Source organism: Salvelinus alpinus, chromosome 12 (genome assembly GCF_045679555.1).
Source record: "Salvelinus alpinus chromosome 12, SLU_Salpinus.1, whole genome shotgun sequence".
In the NCBI taxonomy this organism is placed as follows: domain Eukaryota; kingdom Metazoa; phylum Chordata; class Actinopteri; order Salmoniformes; family Salmonidae; genus Salvelinus; species Salvelinus alpinus.
The window spans coordinates 23,382,944-23,398,138 of NC_092097.1; the positions used below are offsets into that span (position 1 = coordinate 23,382,944).

Below are 15,195 nucleotides of genomic sequence, written 5' to 3' on the forward strand. Positions count from 1 at the left end.
GCATGCAATAAAATGCAAATTAATTACTTAAAAATCATACAATGTGATTTTCTGGATTTTTGTTTTAGATTCCGTCTCTCACAGTTGAAGTGTACCTATGATAAAAATTACAGACCTCTACATGCTTTGTAAGTAGGAAAACCTGCAAAATCGGCAGTGTATCAAATACTTGTTCTCCCCACTGTATGTATACTGTAGCTAAGAAAGTAATACTAAGTAAATGTTTTGTAGTAAACTGTTAGTAGCCCATGTATCTCACCCTAATATTTTGGTCGATTTTCCCCTCATAATTTAACCTACTGTTCTGACTTGGTGGTTTACATGTAGTCTATAGCCTGTTTTAGAGAAGTGTCATCATCGAATATTGTAAGAGCTTTCATTGCCTGCTTATATGCACCCTTTATTTATCCTACGGTTCTGACTTGGTGTACAGGGAGAATACTGTAAGCACAGCCTATGTTCTGAATTCTGTCGCTGTACATTTCAAAAGTGCTGAATAAATAGTTATATTGACTTTATCCGTCCTAGCTCGCTCATTATTGCCTCTTATACACTGCCAGATAAGGCTCTGATGGCCATGTGTAGCGGTGGTAAGGTTTTGACTCTGTGACTCTGATGTTGGGACAGCTTTATGTATGCCTTAACAGTGTGTGGGCACCGTTTGTCACCGTTATAGTCCAATTAAATGATTGTTTAGTGTTGTGTCGTGGCATTGCTGGCATGCATAATTTTTTGTGGGGGGGGGGGGGGGGGTTTGCCCCACTAAGATTTGCATGCTTAAATTGCCACTGCAACCAACCCTCGTCTGGGGGCAAGAAACAATGACTATCAACCCAGAATAGAGAGTCGAACTGCAAATGAACAGAAAATAGTCAAGAAGAAAACATTACAATGAGTCTAAAGAGAATCTCCCCAAATCTAATCCGTTGGTGATGGATGGGAGGCTTCTGGGGATCTGCTGGGCTAGGTGCCACGGTAACAGGAGAGCACAGTTTCTCTAGGGCAGTGGCTGAGGCTGGGTTAGCTCTGTTGCTGAGGCTGCATGAGGCGGGCAAGGGGCATAAGACTGGGGCTGGGGGTGAGTCTGCTGCTTGGCCTTGTGCTGAACATCTCTGTGTAGACAGGCTTATCCCCAAGCCAGTGAGACCTGGCAGGGCCCTTTGATGGGATTTTACAGCCTCTGATCGGCATCGCGTAACCTGCATACTTCAGAGAGCATCCCTGGCAAAGCCCCCGTAAACAGCGTGGGCATCACTATCCCTACCAGTCTTCATCCCCTGTGTCCAGGCCCCAGGACCACCCTGTATGCTGTATCTAGCCTCCTCTCACGCCCGTGGAGCATGGTAATGTCTGGGACAGGCACTGGTGGGAAGAGGCTGGGATGGGCCGAGGGGGCAAGAGATGATCCCCTGGATGTGCCTTTCAGCAGGGTCTCATTATGGGGTCCATGCTTTCCTCAAAGACCTCTTTGTCTCTGGTTAGAAGGTTACAGTATTAAATTATCCAGGGAAGCATTAGGCTGTCTGCTCAACCCCTGAGATTTGGTTTGTTTTAAAACACCACACAAAGAAACGTCCTAACAGGCATTCCCCAGCACTGCCTAGTGTCTCCCTCACTAAGTCGCAGGGTTTTGTTTTTCTTCTGCGTGACAATGTCGGCTCTCTTCGACGCACGGCTGGGCTTTTATCTCCGTAACTTAAGACGTGGCAGTACTTTGAGACGGGAAAAACTAATCACCCTTTTCTCTGGGCCATTGAACCAGGATAAAAGGAAGCTCACACCCTCTCTCACTCTCACACACTTAGGCCTGTGCTATCTCCAGTGTTCTTCATTCAACGCAATTCAATCTATAGGACAGTGCATTTGACATCCAAGGAGACAGATCAGCTTTTTAGCAGAAACCGTAAAACATACAGCTTTAGTAAAGCCTCTGAAAACCCCAGAGATAGAAATGAGAATGTTGTGCATTAAGATAGTGATTAAGTGTCTGGCATCTGTGAGATGTGTGCGTGCATGTGTGTGTGTGGTGCAGGTTCCTTTACTCTAATAAAAAGTGATTGTAAGCTAATTAGACTAATGACCAGTGATTATTGTGAGACAACTGAGCGGAATGAAGTCACATCATGTCGAAAAACAGCCCGGCACAGTGATGAGCAGCCATGCTAACAGCCCCCTTTCCAACCCTCTGTCTATCCCCCCCTCTCTTCTCCTTTTGGCTTACTTCTATCGTCCTCCTTCTCTCCCCATCTCTCGCCCATATACAGTCCAGCTGTTCACTTTTGCTGTGGGCATTTTCCGACTTGCTGGCTCCACTTGTTGAGTTCTCCCTCACCCTCTGCTAAGAGATACTCTTATTTTGTCATATTTAAGGATTGAGAATTGTAAAACAATTGAAATATTTTGGTTTATTGTCACGGCTCCTTCTCTGTCCCTCCCCTTCCTCCCTTTTCCTAGTCGTTTTATTCCCTGCCTTCTAATCCTGATTTCAGATAGTGTGGGACAAGCATCCTATTGACATGACATAGTTGGGATTCTTAGACTGAAGTATCTGTTATGCTGGTGAATGAGGACCCAAAAGCGACGTAATAGAAACAGAGTCTTTATTCCAGTCTTAAACAAACAATGATTCTCCTGGATATTATCAAAGGTAAATCCAAAACAGGAAACTGAAATCCTCTCGTCAGTAGAGAGGAACGACTGGAGACGCGACCACAGACTGCAGGTCGCTTCAGGAAGGCACAGGCCGTAGCTGACATAGACACCTGCTCACACGCAGCATCTGAAGAAGGCAAAAACACGACAGGGCGGAACAAGGACACAGAACAGCAAACATCAAACAAGAATCCGACAAGGACAGAAGCGGAAAACAGAGGGAGAAATAGGGACTCTAATCAGAGGGCAAAATAGGGGACAGGTGTGAAAGAGTAAATGAGGTCGTTAGGAGAATGAGAAACAGCTGGGAGCAGGAACGGAACGATAGAGAGAGAGAGCGGGAGAGGGAGAGAGGGAGGAGGAGAGAGAGGGATAGAAAGAGGGAAAGAACCTAATAAGACCAGCAGAGGGAAGCACAGGGACAAGACATGATGATCAAAGACAAAACATGACAGTACCCCCCCACTCACCGAGCGCCTCCTGGCGCACTCGAGGAGGAACCCTGGCGGCAACGAAGGAAATCATCAATCAACGAACGGTCCAGCACGTCCCGAGATGGAACCCAACTCCTCTCCTCAGGACCGTAACCCTCCCAATCCACTAAGTACTGGTGACCACGTCCCCGAGAACGCATGTCCATGATCCTCCGTACCTTGTAAATAGGTGCGCCCTCGACAAGGACGGGGGGGGGGGGAGGGAAGACGAACGGGGGCGCGAAGAAAAGGCTTGACACAAGAGACATGGAAGACAGGGTGGACGCGACGAAGATGTCGCGGAAGAAGCAGTCGCACAGCGACAGGATTGACGACCTGAGAGACACGGAACGGACCAATGAACCGCGGAGTCAACTTGCGAGAAGCTGTCGTAAGGGGAAGGTTACGAGTGGAAAGCCACACTCTCTGACCGCGACAATACCTAGGACTCTTAATCCTACGTTTATTGGCGGCTCTCACAGTCTGCGCCCTGTAACGGCAAAGTGCAGACCTGACCCTCCTCCAGGTGCGCTCACAACGTTGGACAAAAGCCTGAGCGGAGGGAACGCTGGACTCGGCGAGCTGGGACGAGAACAGAGGAGGCTGGTAACCAAGACTACTCTGAAACGGAGATAGCCCGGTAGCAGACGAAGGAAGCGAGTTGTGAGCGTACTCAGCCCAGGGGAGCTGTTCTGCCCAAGACGCAGGGTTTCGAAACGAAAGGCTGCGTAATATGCGACCAATCGACTGATTGGCCCTTTCTGCTTGACCGTTAGACTGGGGATGAAACCCGGAAGAGAGACTGACGGAAGCACCAATCAAACGACAGAACTCCCTCCAAAACTGTGACGTGAATTGCGGGCCTCTGTCTGAAACGGCGTCTAACGGGAGGCCATGAATTCTGAACACATTCTCAATGATGATTTGTGCCGTCTCCTTAGCGGAAGGAAGCTTAGCGAGGGGAATGAAATGTGCCGCCTTAGAGAACCTATCGATAACCGTAAGAATCACAGTCTTCCCCGCAGACGAAGGCAGACCGGTAATAAAGTCTAAGGCGATGTGAGACCATGGTCGAGAAGGAATGGGAAGCGGTCTGAGACGACCGGCAGGAGGAGAGTTACCTGACTTAGTCTGCGCGCAGTCCGAACAAGCAGCCACGAAACGGCGCGTGTCCCGCTCCTGAGTAGGCCACCAAAACCGCTGGCGAATAGAAGCAAGCGTACCCCGAACGCCGGGGTGGCCAGCTAACTTGGCAGAATGAGCCCACTGAAGAACAGCCAGACGAGTAGAGACAGGAACGAACAGAAGGTTACTAGGACAAGCGCGCGGCGACGCAGTGTGAGTGAGTGCTTGCTTTACCTGTCTCTCAATTCCCCAGACAGTCAACCCGACAACACGCCCTTCAGGGAGAATCCCCTCGGGGTCGGTAGAAGCCACAGAAGAACTAAAGAGACGGGATAAGGCATCAGGCTTGGTGTTCTTATTTCCCGGGCGATAGGAAATCACGAACTCGAAACGAGCGAAAAACAACGCCCAACGAGCTTGACGTGCATTAAGTCGTTTGGCAGAACGGATGTACTCAAGGTTCTTATGGTCAGTCCAAACGACAAAAGGGACGGTCGCCCCCTCCAACCACTGTCGCCATTCGCCTATGGCTAAGCGGATGGCGAGCAGTTCGCGGTTACCCACATCATAGTTGCGTTCCGATGGCGACAGGCGATGAGAAAAGTAAGCGCAAGGATGGACCTTATCGTCAGACTGGAAGCGCTGGGACAGAATGGCTCCCACGCCCACCTCTGAAGCGTCAACCTCGACAATGAATTGTTTAGTGACGTCAGGAGTAACAAGGATAGGGGCGGATGTAAAACGCTTCTTGAGGAGATCAAAAGCTCCCTGGGCGGAACCGGACCACTTAAAGCAAGTCTTGACAGAAGTCAGAGCTGTGAGAGGGGCAGCCACTTGACCGAAATTACGAATGAAACGCCGATAGAAATTAGCGAAACCGAGAAAGCGCTGTAACTCGACACGTGACTTAGGAGCGGGCCAATCGCTGACAGCCTGGACCTTAGCGGGATCCATCTGAATGCCTTCAGCGGAAATAACAGAACCGAGAAATGTGACAGAGGAGACATGAAAGGCGCACTTCTCAGCCTTCACGTAGAGACAATTCTCTAAAAGGCGCTGGAGTACACGTCGAACGTGCTGAACATGAATCTCGAGTGACGGTGAAAAAATCAGGATATCGTCAAGGTAAACGAAAACAAAGATGTTCAGCATGTCTCTCAGTACATCATTAACTAATGCCTGAAAGACAGCTGGAGCATTAGCGAGACCGAACGGCAGAACCCGGTATTCAAAATGCCCTAACGGAGTGTTAAACGCCGTTTTCCACTCGTCCCCCTCTCTGATGCGTACGAGATGGTAAGCGTTACGAAGGTCCAACTTAGTAAAGAACCTGGCTCCCTGCAGAATCTCGAAGGCTGACGACATAAGGGGAAGCGGATAACGATTCTTAACCGTTATGTCATTCAGCCCTCGATAATCCACGCAGGGGCGCAGAGTACCGTCCTTCTTCTTAACAAAGAAAAACCCCGCTCCGGCGGGAGAGGAAGAAGGCACCACGGTACCGGCGTCGAGAGAAACAGACAGATAATCCTCGAGAGCCTTACGTTCGGGAGCCGACAGAGAGTATAGTCTACCCCGAGGGGGAGTGGTCCCCGGAAGGAGATCAATACAACAATCATACGACCGGTGAGGAGGAAGAGAGTTGGCTCTGGACCGACTGAAGACCGTGCGTAGATCATGATATTCCTCCGGCACTCCTGTCAAATCACCAGGTTCCTCCTGAGTAGAGGGGACAGAAGAAACAGGAGGGATAGCAGACATTAAACACTTCACATGACAAGAAACGTTCCAGGATAGGATAGAATTACTAGACCAATTAATAGAAGGATTATGACATACTAGCCAGGGATGACCCAAAACAACAGGTGTAAAAGGTGAACGAAAAATCAAAAAGGAAATGGTCTCACTGTGGTTACCAGATACTGTGAGGGTTAAAGGTAGTGTCTCACATCTGATACTGGGGAGAGGACTACCATCTAAGGCGAACATGGGCGTGGGCTTCCCTAACTGTCTGAGAGGAATGTCATGTTTCCGAGCCCATGCTTCGTCCATAAAACAACCCTCAGCCCCAGAGTCTATCAAGGCACTGCAGGAAGCAGCCGAACCGGTCCAGCGTAGATGGACCGACAAGGTAGTACAGGATCTTGATGGAGAGACCTGAGTAGTAGCGCTCACCAGTAGCCCTCCGCTTACTGATGAGCTCTGGCCTTTTACTGGACATGACATGACAAAATGTCCAGCAGAACCGCAATAGAGGCAAAGGCGGTTGGTGATTCTCCGTTCCCTCTCCTTAGTCGAGATGCGAATACCTCCCAGCTGCATGGGCTCAGTCTCTGAGCCGATGGGAGGAGATGGTTGAAAGAGGGAAAGAACCTAATAAGACCAGCAGAGGGAAGCACAGGGACAAGACATGATGATCAAAGACAAAACATGACAGTATCAGATGGCAGATGGTAGCCATTGCATGTAATCAAAGTTAAAGTGCAGACCTAATGGATTTAGAAGACACCCTCTTTTCCCAGTACATGCGATAAAACCCAACATTTCGGTTGCATAGGCCTGTTTTGACTGAGAATCCTGTAGTGGTGCAAGCAATAGGAACCTTTCCCACAAGGAGTGGGATCTGTGCACACTGACATGTGTTCTAACTGGCTTGAATTCCATTTGCCACTGTTTTTCCAAGTCAAGTGCACATGGAAGTACATGCAAATGCTTCATTTGGTTCATCCATTGAAATAGGTTTCTTTTTGTGTTTTTGAAAAGCACCAATTGGCTTGATGACTATCTGACTCTCCTGAGGGTTAAAGTCCTTCTTTTGATTCAATCCCAATACCCCCCCCCCCCCCCCCCCCTTGTTTTCGAGTGTCCCTCGGTGGGGGAGTGGCACTCAAATGGAGCAACTAGTGGTAGGGAGAGCTAATTTCAGGCCTAGGGAATGGGACATCACTGCATCAGCCAACGGATACCAATCAATTAATTGACGACAAGCCTTGTTTTTCACAATGCCTCTACTGGTGGCGGTACTTGCTAATGGTGCTTCTTGAGACTTCCGTCCACATCTCCATTCTAAGGTCCATTCAAAAAGCTAAGTGTTTATCCCCAGCGAGTGGCCACTGGCTGGAGAATGGACTGGGACGGTCAAGAGTGGAAGCGGGCAGTTATGTTGATTGACGGCAACAATTAGTTTTGTGACAGGATGAGGAGCGGGGACAATGGCGCCACCAGTTTGAGCCCTCGTTAACTGCTGAATGGGAACTGGCCTCCTTTTGTGGCGGGAAAGACCATGCTGGCGGATGTACACTTGAAGCAGGCCCAGTAACGGGACGAGGAGATTGGCTGTCCATGGGTGGTCTTTGTGTCTGTGTGGAGAAACACTGCATTCTGGGAACAACTATGTCACTGGTCAAAGACATAAACAAACGTACATAAACAGGCCAGCTGTCCAACCAAGGCATGGCATGGTGTTTCAGTGTCACAGGGACCAAGCTCATTGTCTTGGGATGTTTTCATTTGGGTTTTACATGTCCATGGTAAACACAGTGTATGAAAAGCAGGAGTGTCAAATGTACCTCAAATATCCTCCACACAGACAAAGATCATGCATCCAGTACTATTAGTGTAAGATGAGGCAGAGAGCCACAGGGTGAATGAATGGAGATGTGAGTCTAGTACTGGTTATCAGGGTGAATGAATGGAGATGAATCTAGTACTGGTTATTTTGACACAGTTCTGTGATGTGACCAACACTCCCAGACAGTGAGACATTCTGATCCATTCAGTTTAGCCACCAGGTTTTTCCACTTCACATGCAGTCTGCATATCCTACCTTAATTTAAGAGATTTCCCTATTCAGAGAAATCCATCAAATACATACTAAGATAAGTGATTTAGGATACAGGCTTGAAATATTTTAATGGTAAATGACAAGAGATTTTATGCAAAGCAAGGATAATTACACATTTTTGGAATGCCTAGGAACCATTTCTGAGTGACATTTAAAGTTGTTCTGATGACGAGGACCATCTGACAGTGCTGCCCCTGGCCTGGCTCCTGTGAGAACCCTTTGCTTTGGCACATGTATCTGCAAAGCAGAACATGCCTTGCTGCCTCAAACTACAGTGCTGCGCTCCGTGCGTACCGATTACTAACCCAAACAGTTGGCGGCAGGGGCTTTTGTGCCTAACAATTACAGTAAGTCTGCTCCCCCTCTTTCTCACTCTGGGCGTTAAACAGATCGACACAGCCTAAACAAGCAGAACCTTATCGTAGACTATAGAGAGAAACTGCCTATGTTGTGATGTGTAGGCCCTGTCAGAGGCTGAGCTGGTGATACCTGCTCCTTGGACTCCAGGGTCCATCCGGTAGCGGTGCGACTCACTTACCTCCCTTTGTGGGCTCTATTTGAGCAAACCTAACGCAATGGTAAATCATAGCGCTTATAGGTTCAGGGGTGTGTCAAACATTTGTGCTATTTTCACAACCGGAATTATGGATGCAGTAGCTGGCAGTGGTGCGAAAGGGCTGGGTTTTGATTAATAAACAAGTTGTGGGTGTGTTAGGCTTGGCCCCTCACTGGCCAATCAGAAAGTGCTCCATAGCTAATTATGTAGTTGCTTCAAGTTATATATTTATGGTCTTTTAGGCATTGCGTTGTCATCAACTCTGATTCTAATGTTAGACCATTATAGCCTAGTTCGTTAAATAGCCTGCCCCATATTTGCTAAATATGTTGAACATGTTTGCAGTCCATATTGTTGTAATTGCTTTTCTTCAATATGGAAATACTTTGTTAAACACGGGCTATAGCATTCACACTGATATATGGCCTAGGCCTACTGTAAATTATAGTCTGGACATGGACATGCCAAATGTAGTCAATAAGCACAATTAAATTCAGTAGACTATTGATAAGGCCTAGAAAGACTGTATAATTCAAATCAAAACTAAACAACACCTTATTTTAAAGAGGCTTAATACAGTTACATGCACCATAATTGCTCCCCGTGGGCAGGCAGGGTAGGCTATGCTTGGTTTTTAATCAAATTAAACAAAATGGGGGGAAACCAATAGTTTTTTGTTTGTTTCAAAATACGAGATTCACCAGCACAAAATGTGCATTTCTGCACCATTGGCACTGTATGTCCTGACTGGATAGACTGCGCTTCCGCTCTCAAAATCCATGCTATTATTAACTGTGTTACCGTTAAGACCTGCTTTTTATGGGTCTTAAAACTTCCAATTAGCACTGCACGAAATTGTTACTTTTGCACTTGTTTTTAGGGTCACACCTCAACTATTGGCACCAGGGGTTGGAACCCAAATGATTTTCCAATCGTTCCTTTCCGAACAGAACCCCTACTTCTTTTGGTTCCGTTCCACTGTTCCGACAAGCATAATAAAGTTCTGATCCGTTTGAACTCCAAAAAAGTAACCGTTCATATTGTTCCTTTTCATAATTTTTTTATTACCTGTAAAATCAACATTGTTTTTACATTTAGCTCATTATTTTATACTAATTTACCCCAATAATTAGCACAGATAGAGCAGCTTGCTATGGAACAGGAAAGCTGGTTGTTAGACGTATTTAATTGGTCAGATATGTGCAGGGTCTCAAGATTTGAAAATAACGTTTCTGTTCTGGAACACTAGCGATCACTTTATTTCTGTTCTGGTTCTGTTCCTCTAAATGTTTTGTTATTTTCTGGTTTTCGGTTATTTTCTGTTCCCTCAACTGGTTCCAACCCCTGATTGCCACCCTTCCCACCTCAGCGCAAGCGAGCTGATGTTAGACAGGTAAATTGCTGAACCTGGCATCAGGGCTGGAAAATACCAGTGCGCCAGTTTTTACATGACGAAATTGCAAACTGATGTGAGTTTTACACTTGCGCCTCCTTAGCGAAAATAGAGCCCTCTGTCTCTGTGGAAGCAGCTAATTCCCTCAGACAAGGTGTCTTTGTAACAGAGTGAAGGCAATCACAGAGACAGATGAGAGTGAGTCTTACGCCGTTCGCCACACTGCACGGCAAGTTAAGGAATTATTTCAAGGGAGATTAAGCAGTGTAAGGGGCAGGGAGTGGGCAGCAAGGGCCAAAAATGCCCTCCCTAGTTAGCTGCCAAAAAGTCTGTCTACCATTTATGGAGGGTGAAAAAGACAATCCCCTTGTTTGCCTTGTGGCATTTTGAAAACTTCAGGTTTGTTTGACCCCTTGTTTCCTTGCCAGTGGTTTTCTCAGGTCGTTAAAGAAGTGGCTACTTGTTAAACATAAAATAATGTTGCTTCCTATAGTCATGTAATTTTGCTCTCAGCACCTCATAGCCTGGTCAGAACAGCAGTAATCCTACTGTACGCTCTACTGTAGATACAGCAGAACAGAGTGTGGGGACATGAAAGTCACTTTACGATTAGATTACAGGGATATACAGTCATTGATTTCACAGCAGGTTCTCACCAGGTCTGCTGAGCATTGCTAGTGGTTACAGTACTTCCAATGGAGATCGGTGACAGAACCATCTGTTTTCTTTAGATGAATTGCTCTATGTTTCCATTTTCCCGTCTCTGTCTCCTCTCCTGCTGATGTCACCCACCTGTGGGATGTGAGTAAGATGAATGGCTGTTCATTATGAAGCTGTCCAGAATTGAGAGGAGCTGCTGTTTCTATGACACACGGCAGCTATAGCTAGAGAAACCACCTGTCGAGATCACGACATACAATTACATATTGGACATATCCTTAGGCAGAATGTTAATTTAATTTGGTTATAATTGTTTTTCGAGGAAGGTATTTATAGACTGCCAAACCCTTTTCTCCTTTTGTTGTAGCTTAAAAAAAACTTGAATATCTTGTCAATCATTTTTATTGCTAATGTTGAACTGTGCACCACCTCTGATCTTTGTTTGTTATGTCGTTACTGCTAATAACGGGCTCATATATGGCTTCAAAAAGGAAAGGGATTGTAAATTGGTCTTCCAGTTGCCAATTGGATTAGATGAGCAATGAAATGCATTTTGGTAGACACTACATCTCTATACCTGAGGAGGGATGGGAGGAGAGCAGGCATTCCTGCCATGATTAGGTGATTTTACATCTCTGTCTGAGCCTAATTCCTGCCAGTGCCAATATGGGTGTGAGCAAACACAAGCGCCAATCCTTCTAAGACTACACCCTGCTTAACGCATGCACGCGCACACACACACACACACACACACACACACACACACACACACACACACACACACACACACACACACACACACACACACACACACACACACACACACACACACACACACACACACACACACACACACACACACACACACACACACACACACTAGCTTGGAGGTGAAGGAGAGAGAGGATGTGAGTTATGTGACTGTATGGAATGCGATGCCTACACCTCTGTGCAGGATTCACGTGGCTAGGCTACCCAGTGGTTTGAGGTGTTTTCTTATTCCCCCCTAGATTCCACAAATTTCACACGTCTTAATGAGAGAAAGAATTTGACTCTGGGGATTTAACTCGATTTAACCATTCTCTGTCCTAGATCGATTCACCCTGTGGCTCTCTGCCTGATCTTACACTAATAGTACTGGATGCATGATCTTTGTCTGTGTGGAGACATGGGCCATATGTTCCGTTTCAGGGCAGATCGCTATGTGACCTTACTATACCAGTTTTTATAGATGGTCATATGGTATTACATGAGAACGCTCTTGCGTAAGATCCTTACACATGCCAGTGAGAGAGAGATGGGGGTGGGGGGTTGACTACTGTATGTCCTTCAGCAGAGATGTACTGTAGCCTGTTTCTCTCACTCAGGGATAAATCATCTCAGCTGATTCATTTCCCCCAAAAAAACATTCAGATGAAGGGTTTTTCACCTGGCAACGTGCCTGACATCCACCCTCCTTCTTAAAGGGAGCTAACTGGTGGAGGGAGCCTTTTAGTGTGGTTTGTGTAACATCAGGAGCATCAAATTCCCTTTGCAATCAGGTGTTAACAGGGCGCTGACGAGGCCCTGATAGAATGAGGTCAAACTGTCCTGGACTGCAAATGTTGACATCCTGTGACAGCACCCAGGTGTTTCTGCTCCTCTCATCTCTTCTCTTTCTTTCTCTCCATCTCTCACCCTGTCCATCCCATCTCGGTGCTGTTCTCCAGCGGTGTGCAGCTACGGCGTGTGCTTCAACGGGGGCCAGTGTCGACAGGGATCCCGCTCCAGCTCCCAGCTCTGTGATTGTCCTGCTGGCTTCAATGGGCCCAGTTGCCAGTATGGTGAGTACAACACTATCTGTTTAATGTAGTTCATACAGTATGTCCTGCTGTTCCTGTCTGTGTCTGTATGTATCTCTGGCCCCCCTCCATCTACTTCCATTATACAAGCCCTGTTGAACTACTTCTACCTTATCACTAGCAGACAGCATTTACAGTATCACACCGTGCTATAATAACAGTGCTTCACACACAGTGAATTAATAGGCAGTAGTAAGTAGAGCAGGCATCTTATGAGCAGGGAAACTGAAAATCGATTGAAAAAGAGAGCAGTTTGTCAATTGATTAAAAACACATTTCTGTTTATTCTACCTCAGATAAGTGTTATTATATCAACCCAATCTCTTCGCATTCTCACTGAACTCAACTTGAGTGATCACATTTCTCTACGAATGAATGGGAATCTCCTTACATCAACAGTTGCCATGTTGCCATGATGTTATCATCAGCAGTGTGGAAGTCAAGCCGTTGAAGCAGTGTGTTAGAGTGGAGGATGTTGTTGTTTTTCTGACCACTACGCACGACAGGAAATTCCTTCAAGAGCTTGGCTTTCACAAGAGTCGCCTGTCTCTCATACAGTCCAGGGCTTCTCAGACACCCTAGATTGGTGGCCAACATCGGCACTCCCCCAAGTTCAAAGGTACAGGAAGTGCAGAACAATAGGAGTCCCCTTTATGAAGTGCCCTAACAAGACCCAGCCCAGTCTGTCTGGGATCTCACAGCTCTCTCACAAGATGTTAAACACGCCAACAACAGATGACAATCACACAGGGCTTTCCTCTGTAGGGGCAGGTCCAGTACTGATATACTTACTGCAAGCTGTCTACAATGGCTGATCTGATAGCTTCCATCTGTCTGTCTGCTTAAGCTGGAGACTCTGGGAACACACATTCTCAATGAGGTGTGAGCACAGCTGGAGACCATTTGGTGGGTGCTGTCACAGGGCTGAGAGGGACTGAGGTGGTCTGTGGAATATACAGGGCACGCACACACGCACACGCTGTATTCAAAGCCCATTGAGATATGCTGCTTGGTAGGAGGAGTAAGATGACCTCTCAAGGGTCCAGGGTTAACATTCTACATAGTGGTCACAGCTAAATTGTATCTAAAGAACAGTGAAAAGTCCCAGTACAGCATAGACATCTATGTGCTTTGATGTGGTTGTTCAGTGTGAGAGGAGATGCAGGCCTCCTGTGATCCTCCCTGTAGCTGCTCATCCGTTAGTCAGACCTGGACTCTGCATCCCAGAGGGCTGTGGTGAGAACGCATACCTCGCTGACAGACATGATGTATTATGGGATGAAGTGTGGAGGCGAGGACCCAGCCCTCCTCCAGCCCTGCTCCCTTTATCCCAGGGCTCTCACTCCACAGCCACCTGACAGAGAAAGGAGAGCCTGCTGCTGAAGACCTGACTCCTTTGTGAAAATGATCCTGGAAAAGGGAGACAATCCAAATCCCATCTTTCAACCTGCTCTGTCTCTTTGTTTGATCAAGCTATTCTGAGCTCAGCCGTGTTCTGTGATTTCACTGAAATACACTCACTGCTTAGTGTCTCTCCTATCTCTGTGATGGCCAGACGTTTTTTTACTCCTCAGCTCTGAGAACAAGGTTGCAGACTGTGAGGGGCCCTCATTTAAAAATATATATATTTCACCTTTATTTAACCAGGTAGGCTAGTTGAGAACAAGTTCTCATTTACAACTGCGACCTGGCCAAGATAAAGCAAAGCAGTTCAACACATACAACAACACAGAGTTACACATGGAATAAACAAACATACAGTCAATAATACAGTAGAAAAAGTATATATACAGTGTGTGCAAATGAGGTAGGATAAGGGAGGTAAGGCAATAAATAGGCCATGGTGGCGAAGTAATTACAATATAGCGATTAAACACTGGAATGGAATGGTAGATAAGACTGGAGAGTGTGTACTTTGTGTGTTGGATGTATGAGTAAATGGTTAGTCTGGTGGGAAGCAGCATGTCGCTTGCCTTGCCCCTGCTGATCCATCTTTTGAAGGACAGAGGGAGGGTTAAACATCAGGAAATAATCAACTCAGGCCATTCACAGGGACTCACTGGGGGTCCCCTGCTGCTCTCTCTCTCTGTCTGTCAGCCTCTCTGTTTAACGTCAGAGGAGACACCAGCAGCTAGCTAGCTATCCCCCCTCCAGCTCCCCTTCCTCCCCTTCCTCACACACACGTAAAGACTTGCCGCCATTGTTCAGGGTGGTGAGTGATAGCTGTCGTCAATGTGCACCCAGGGGCCTACTGTAGCTGGCGGACAGTTATGCAGAAGACCCCCGTCCTACTATTAGGCTATTAGCCCATGAATGGAGTGGCAGTTACATTGCCATGTGATTGGCACCGAATGGACCACTGGCCTAGGTGCGTGCACCACAATTGGTTCTGGCTGACCTAAAGCAACCCCTACTGTGGCAGGAGTTCTACATGAAGAGTTTCTTTCCAAAATGCTATATATCCATTTTCAGAAATGTTGGTAAATTAGCTTTTATTTTTTAAAGAACTTATGAAAGAGATTGGTATTTTTTCACTATCTAATCATGGCATGGGGTTGTTCAATGACATGCATGTATTTTTGTAAATCTATCACTTGATTGTTTAATTTCAGAGAGACAAATAAACATATTTTGTTGCAAAACGCTATATA

General features: G+C 46.6%; 1 protein-coding gene across 2 annotated transcripts in view; it reads left to right on the forward strand.

Annotated features, from left to right (window-relative positions):
• Nucleotides 1-15,195, forward strand: part of LOC139535719 (multiple epidermal growth factor-like domains protein 6) — an 82,277-nt gene that overhangs the window by 12,455 nt on the left and 54,627 nt on the right. For both annotated transcript variants that reach the window (XM_071335434.1, XM_071335436.1), the window contains exon 4: nt 12,413-12,526. In XM_071335434.1, the coding sequence (XP_071191535.1) occupies nt 12,413-12,526 (114 nt within the window). The remainder of the gene's footprint in view (nt 1-12,412; nt 12,527-15,195) is intronic.